This window comes from Laccaria bicolor, genomic scaffold (genome assembly GCF_000143565.1).
Source record: "Laccaria bicolor S238N-H82 LACBIscaffold_155 genomic scaffold, whole genome shotgun sequence".
Lineage (NCBI taxonomy): Eukaryota > Fungi > Basidiomycota > Agaricomycetes > Agaricales > Hydnangiaceae > Laccaria > Laccaria bicolor.
Window position 1 is genome coordinate 1 of NW_001890014.1, and position 7846 is coordinate 7846.

The 7846-nt window shown below is 50.2% G+C and overlaps 1 protein-coding gene across 1 annotated transcript; it reads left to right on the forward strand.

Moving 5' to 3' along the window:
* Positions 1 to 897: 897 nt before the first annotated feature.
* Positions 898 to 2020, forward strand: LACBIDRAFT_242010 (uncharacterized protein; the record flags this gene model as incomplete). The annotated part of the gene is made up of 3 exons (XM_001890705.1): positions 898 to 1248; positions 1339 to 1829; positions 1903 to 2020. 3 exons carry the CDS (start codon positions 898 to 900, stop codon positions 2018 to 2020), a joined length of 960 nt encoding a protein of 319 aa, XP_001890740.1.
* Positions 2021 to 7846: the final 5826 nt, after the last annotated feature.

The window sequence follows — 7846 nt, forward strand, 5'->3', positions numbered from 1 at the left end:
TAACCTCCAGGCGTCAGCGTCGTTTAGCAGGCAGCCTGTCCATGTTTCTTTCTTCTCTTTCTTCTTACGTTGTGGTTGAAAGCTCTGGAAGGAGGGTCCTTCCTTTTTGTTTCTCTTCTGTCCTTTCTTTGAGCACGACGAGCCGTTGTGGCCTACCTTTTGCTCTTTTTTGGGAACCCATGGCGCGGAATCCCTTCTTCTCTTCTTGTCGTGTTTTCTCCGATTTCGGTTTGGTCATCCTGTTGATATCCTCTGGGTATCCTCTCGCCCACCCACCGGGCGGCGTTTGGAAGGCATCCTGTCCATGTTTCTTCTTTGCTTTCCCTTCCTTTGCGTCTGGACTTCGCCTTCATTTCCTATATCTTTCTTGTCAGGCCTTACTTTCATCCTTTTCCTGGAAGTTGGGGTCTCCCTTTTGTCATTGAAATGTGACCGCTTTTTTGCTTCTTTTTGATTGTGTCCAATTGAATGTTTTGCGTTCGTCCTCTCGGCTTTTACTTCAGCTTAGTTGCAGTCTCGAGCTCGACTCCTTCGGCTTTTATTGCCCGTTGGGGCTCGTATGTCGTCATCCTATTCTGTTTTTCCGCTTCGTCCTCATCTTACGATCTTACGTCCTCTAAACTTTTCCCAGTTAGAATGTGGAACGTCCTTCCCCTTTTTTTTCCTTTTCGTTTCTTCTATATATTGCGACCAAGAATTTCGTCTTGAATTCGGTTCTTTTGGTCTTTTACTGCATGTCTCCTTTCTGTTTCCGCTTCGTCCTCATCTTGGGTCTTGGCGTCCTTTACCCTTCAATTTCTCCCATTCAAAACTTCCTTTTACATTCAATCGCTACCTTCCTCTTTCTCCCTTACTCCCGTCAGCATCGAGACTAACCCATCGCACAGGAACCAAGACATGAAGGACCACTTTGAGATCCTCATCCGCTCCATCCTCATCAGGCCTGACAAACCCGCCGTCCTCTTGCTCGGCCATTTCTCACCACAAACACACCAAACACACGGTTTTGCAGGCCCAGACCACTGGCACAACATGGTCGCGCAATTCTACGACGTCCCACACGTCTCTGTCAAATCTGCCCTCTTCCCCGACTACATGCGCGACCCCAAGTCTATCCAGAAATACTTTGTTGATCCCGTCCTCGCTAGCCCTTCCGGGCATGAACTTATCTCGGAGATACTCGTGGCGTACTTCCAGAGGCAGATATGTACGGCGTGGAGCGTGGCTACTGGGTCGTCTTACGAAGCCGTCTCAGTGCACACTGCAGGGTCTGAAGGAGGTGCAGGCGACGCCCATGGGCTATTTGGCGGCATTGGTCAACGCCCTGGAGTCCCCGAGCCAGAAAAGGGTGATGTAGCAGTCGACGCAGCAGTGGAAAAGAAGATGGCAGCTATGAAAGACCGGGGGGATTCGTCGTTGTCCTCGTCCTCTTCCCCTCAGCTCCTCACCGTCCCCTCTGGCCGAATCAACACCCGACCAAACGGGAACCGTCCCTTCGAAGAGATCGCACCGTTCTGCGTTTCCGCAAACGACCTCATCAACCCCCTACCACCGTCGTTGTTCTACGGCTCGGGGTGGTATGCTCACCATCCGAGCGGGAGCGGGGGCGATGCCCTGATTACGGCTGCGCATTATTGGCATTCTGCGCTTCCGACGAGTAAGCTTAGGATTCCGGTACAGGTTGGAGGGGGAGATATTGGGGTGTACTATTTGAGGGAGCCGGTGGGTGTTGTTGGGGAGGGGAGTTCGGTTGAGTGTTGGGTTGATGATAATTATGCGGGTGCGAAGGTTATTGAGAATGCGGCGGATATTGGGGATGCTATACCTACGTATGTCCTTTTTCCTTTCTTTTTTTCTTCCTCTTTTTATTTTTTGTACCCCGCTGATGGCTGGTTGGTGTAGGCTGAAGATGATCGACCATTATGTTGGACGAGGTTCTCATTTCGTGGAATGTCAGTTGTTGGGTGAAGAAGGACAGAGTGTGCCGATGTTCAAGATTATCGGGATTTTTGCGACGTGAACCCTTTGTTACTTACTGATAGGGAAGGACTGAGTAGTGTACGGACGTTCCCTGGCTTTTAGGATGTAGAATATGATTTTGTGTAGTGTGTGTATTCGAAATGCACACAGGAATTGGAGAGATGACTAATTTCAAATTTCGACTTGTACGACGACGACCACAACTACAATCCAGTTAAAACGCCCCATTGCTACGCCTTCAAGATTATGGAGTTATGCGAACTGGAGAACTTCCAGACAATTTTCTATCTCGAATATCGGTGCGCACCACAACTCAGTCAAAACACCCCCAGTATTAATCCAGGCACCCTTTGCTTCAGATACCACGCAAGTTGCACGAAATGACAGACGCCCTGACACTGCCCCGCCGTCATCTCTCGCGCTCATAGTCATGGCCGACCAAATCTCGCCCACTGCAAAGAAATCGAGGAAGAAATCCAGAGGCATAGGAAAACTCTTTCGAGATCTGATCAAGCGACCCAATTCTGCCAACGACTCGGCTTACCAGTCGAATTCCACTGTCTCTTCCGCATCAAGCGCTCACCATGCAACCGATGCAGGAAATGCAGAGCCGACGGCTTCAAGTAAGTATACTATTGGCTCCATCTTAGCGTTATCGACGGTGACTTAACTGGTGTCCAGGCGGCAATGCTATCTTGAATAACAGTATGTACTGTCCTGGACCCCTACCTCGCAGACCTAGCCGATTCAGCTCATCCTCCAGATCCTACCGTCCCCTCCCAGTCAGCAAGACCTTCGTCAAGTGTTCCAGATCTGCAGGAGTCCGCTGTGGGTCAAGGTGAGATGAGATTTGCCGAGGCTTTGTGTCTAAGAGGTTGATATCGGACTCGTGTAGAAGGGGACAACCGCGAAGCCAGTCTTACGTTGACTCCTGTTGCAGGACCAGTCTCGCCGAACACTCAACCTCAGACCTCGAATTGGAAGGCGTCTGCAAAAGAGGGTGTTAAAGTGGCTGGGCGGTTCACGGAAACGCTCCTCAAGAAGGTCCCGGGATGTGTCAGTGCAAATCCGGTCCAGATGGCATTCTCCATCGCTAAAGTGATCATCGAAATAAAAGATGTAGGTTGTCGTCTGTTTTTTATCTTTTGGGCGCTGGTTGACTGTTATATCAGGGGGTTGGAAGCAACAAAGACGGGCTTGTACAACTTCTCGAAAGAACGGCAAACAGACTCCTGACTGTGGAGAGCAAGGAAGTTAGCGGTAAGGCCGCCGAGGAGGCGATGGAGAATTTCAAAAAGTACGTCGTCTTTCGTGCACCAATATGATACCATAACGAACATGTCACCATCCAGGATCATTGGGGAAGAAATGCAGAAGTTAAAGGTTCTGGCCGATGAATCACTTCTTATAAAGGTAGTAGACTACGAAGCGTATGGGACGAAGATCCAACAAATTTTTCAACGAGTCGAAGAGGCGACGACGTCTTGGTTTGTGCGTACCATTCATTCTATAAGGTTCTGTATATTCACATTCGTCGTTCCCAGCTCGAAATGACGATCAGCATCCAGCAAACGGCGAGTCAAATACAAGATGGTACCAAGGTAAGTATTTAAGCTCCCTGGTCTGCAATCTGCGCTGATTAGTTGTACAGAGAGAGTCCCTGCAGCGTTTGAATCCCTCCGAGAAGGCTGATCACAGAACCGTCTTTGAAGGACATGGCCTGAAGCGTGAAGCGTGCACGGACGGAACACGTGTCAAGATATTGGAGGACATTACGAAATGGGCGCACGATTGCTCATCGGCCAGCCCGCGTGTCTTCTGGCTGACCGGTCAAGCTGGATCTGGCAAAACCACCATTGCATATACCATAGCCAAAGTGTTCGAGCAAGATGCCAATCCCAACCAACATACCGTCTTGGGCGGCAACTTTTTCTGCTCCCGACAATTCGAAGAAACGCGAGCCCAGACCCGTATCCTCCCCACCATCGCCTACCAGCTTGCTCGGAAATGCAAATCGTATGCAGACGCCTTGCATGTTGCCGACAAATTCGACTCTGTTAAATTCGATGTTGCCACCCAGCTGTCGGATCTTCTTGTCGGGCCTTGGCAGCAGTCCGAAAGCACACGGGGTATAGGACCGCGGCTGTACCTCATCGTCATCGATGCTCTTGATGAGATTGAAGGCGAAGGAGGATCGGCTTTTCTAGGCGACCTACTCCACACGATCGACAAATACGACCTAAGAGGTCTCAAGTTTCTTGTGACAAGCCGGTCAGATCCTGAACTCGTTGAGCGCTGCAAGGCATTCACGTCCGAGGCCGTCTGTCGTCTCCAAGATGTGCCGATTGAGGAGGCCAGGTCAGACATCAGGATATACTTGAAAAACAAGCTGAAGAAGCTTGATGGCACTCCCGAGCTGACCGAGCTTGAGCGGCGGGCTGATGGTCTCTTCATCTACGCTGCAACTGTGGTAAAGTACTTGATTCCACGTCGCTCAATCACTGTTGGTGAGCAGACAAAGATGCTCAAGAACCTCCTTTCCAATTCAGATAAACCAGTTTCCGTGGGCAAGGCTACATTCTTGATTGATGAATTGTACCGTCGAATTATATGCGACACCTTTTCGCCGTTTGAGGGAGAGATCTTGATTTGCAGGTTGCGCATCCTTTATACCTTCCTATGTACGGTTGAACGCACATCCACCTCCACCGTTGCTGCGCTCGTCGCGGACAGCGACAATGAACTTGCCAAGGCTGTTCTGGACGATCTCCACGCTGTGCTTTATTCCCAAGACGGTCGAGTTTTTTGGTACCATGCCTCCTTTCCTGACTTCGTTTTTGATCCAGCACGGTCAAACTTCACCTTGGACAAGGAGTACTTTGCATTTTCATGCAACGAACCTGCCCATCACAATCTTCTTGCCGAATCTTGCTTCCACATCATGAAGTTTGGTTCTGATAAGAAGTCTGATTCTGGTTTGCGATTCAACATGGGCAAAATACCGTCATCCTTCCTGTTCGACAGTGATAACGCCGCACTTGCTGAAGAGGTCAACAAAAACATTAGTGCTGCTCTGAGATACTCAGTCCGGCACTGGACTCACCACTTGCCCCAGTTGATCAAGACCGATAACCTTCGTGGCCTCATTTTGGATTTTCTCCAAATTCGTGTCCTGTTCTGGATTGAGGCCATGAACCTGCTTGGACTACGCAATCAATGCACTCCGATGCTTCAACGTGCACGTGAGTGGGCCTTGAAGGTATGAATTGTAAAGTTTGAGCCGTACTGCAACAACTAATGCTGTCAACTAGTGCGGGAACGATTTTTTAGAATTGGCGCGTGACATTGGTGAAGCTGCCAACTTCGCTACTTATTTCACTGGGAGCCCGGCTGCCAAATCGACGCCGCACCTGTACATCTCAGCGTTGGCAACATGGTCACGGAACACCAGTCTCTCTCGGAACTGGAAAAACCAATTCACTTGCATCCCTGCCTTTACACATACCAAAGGCGTTATTGACTTGCCATTGATGACCATATCAGCTGGAGCACCAATTACATCAGTCGCAATTTCAAGTGATGGGACACGGATTGTGTCTGGCTCGTATGACAAGTCTGTGCAGGTGTGGGATGCGTCGACAGGTGTGGAGCTGAAGAAGTTGAATGGCCATACTTCCCCGGTCACATCGGTCGCATTTTCAAGTGACGGGACACAGATTGTGTCTGGCTCGTGGGACATGTCTGTGCGGGTGTGGGATGCATCGACAGGTGTGGAGCTGAAGGTGCTGAAGGGCCATACTTTGTCGGTCAATTCTGTCGTGTTTTCAAGTGATGGGACACGAATTGCGTCTGGTTCGCGTGACAACTCTGTGCGGGTGTGGGATGCATCGATAGGTGTGGAGCTGAAGGCGCTGAAGGGCCACACTGAAGATATCAACTCGGTCGCATTTTCAAGCGATGGGACACGGATTGTGTCTGGCTCGAATGACTGCTCTGTGCGGGTGTGGAATGCATTGACAGGTGTGCAGCTCAAGGAGCTAAGGGCCACACTGGCCATATCCAATCGGTCGCATTTTCGAGTGACGGGACACAGATTGTGTCTGGCTCGTGGGACATGTCTGTGCGGGTGTGGGATGCATCGACAGGTGTGGAGCTGAAGGTGCTGAAGGGCCATACTTTGTCGGTCAATTCTGTCGTGTTTTCAAGTGATGGGACACGAATTGCGTCTGGTTCGCGTGACAACTCTGTGCGGGTGTGGGATGCATCGATAGGTGTGGAGCTGAAGGCGCTGAAGGGCCACACTGAAGATATCAACTCGGTCGCATTTTCAAGCGATGGGACACGGATTGTGTCTGGCTCGAATGACTGCTCTGTGCGGGTGTGGAATGCATTGACAGGTGTGCAGCTCAAGGAGCTAAGGGCCACACTAGCCATATCCAATCGGTCACATTTTCGAGCGATGGGGCACGCATTGTGTCTGGCTCGTTGGACAACTCTGTGCGGGTGTGGGATGCATCGTCAGGTGTGGAGCTGAAGGAGTTGAAGGGCCACACTAACTCTGTCACATCGGTTGCACTTTCGAGCGATGGGACACGGATTGTGTCTGGCTCGAATGACAGGTCTGTGCGGGTGTGGGATGCATCGACCGGTGAGGAGCTGAAGGAGCTCAAGGGCCACAATGACTATATCAAATCGGTCGCATTTTCAAGTGATGGGACACGGATTGTGTCCGGCTCGGATGACGAGTCAGTACGGGTATGGAATGTGTCGACAGGTATTTTGAGTGATGGAGATGCGCGCTTTGCTTGGGATCTGGCAGACTCAGACTGGATTATCTCTTCTCGGGAGCAAAACCCCTTTATGTGGGTGCCAAAGGAGGCCAATTTGCACACACCTCTCAAGATTCTTATCATTTCTCGGTCTGGCTTTGCTACAGTTGACTTTGATCAGTCTATGATTGGTGTTGATTGGGTTTGCTGTTATACACCATAGCTACAGTCACTTTGTCGATTATACATATCATTCTTCCGCACAATGCATCTTTTCTCCCTCCCACAACGGGCTCCCTTTCCCCTTCTTCCCCTCCTTCACGCATCTGGGTCCCTGTCTTCTTCATCCTCCTTCTCCTAACGCCAATCCACTTCCTCCTCCCACTCCTCCTCATCGATACCAAATTACTCCAACGCAGATCTTAAAGTCAAGAAATCCCTCAACTCAAGCAAACCCATCATTAATTCACGCGTCATTCCCAACTTCCCCTTTGAATTCTGTCCAAGTTACAGCACCAGGGATGGATCAGCGCAAAGTATGGTGCTATTACGTTTTCCAGAGAGCGGCGCAAGCCTCAGGATTCAGAGGGTGTTGAATAAGGCCCTGGCAGGTCAGAGTGTTACTATCTCTGTTCTTGGCGGTTCGGGTATCTGTCCGTTGTTTCTGTCCGTTGTTTTTTTTTCCCTCTTCCTCTTTCCACACCCGCAAACTCACGTACAACTATGCCGTGTCAGTGCGGGACGGCCCTTATCATTGAGCAGTGCGTGCGTTTTCTTTTGTTTCTCTGCTTGTTCTCGGCTCCTTTTTTTCGTTTCTCTGCCCTTTCTTTCACACCACATGTTTTTTCTTTTCTTTTTGCTTTTATTCGTTGCGACCGTCCGCCCACCCTAATCATCACACATTTCATGCCGTCTTTTCATCACACCCACCCAAAAGACGGACTTTTCCCACACCAAGCAAGGGTAGCTGCCCAAGGGGCCATCCCATCTTGCTCGTTTGCCTCTGTTGCAGCTTCGTTATGGATTTACTTGGAAAAGTCCGTCTTTTGGGTGGGTGTGATGAAAAGACGGCATGAAATGTGTGATGATTAGGGTGG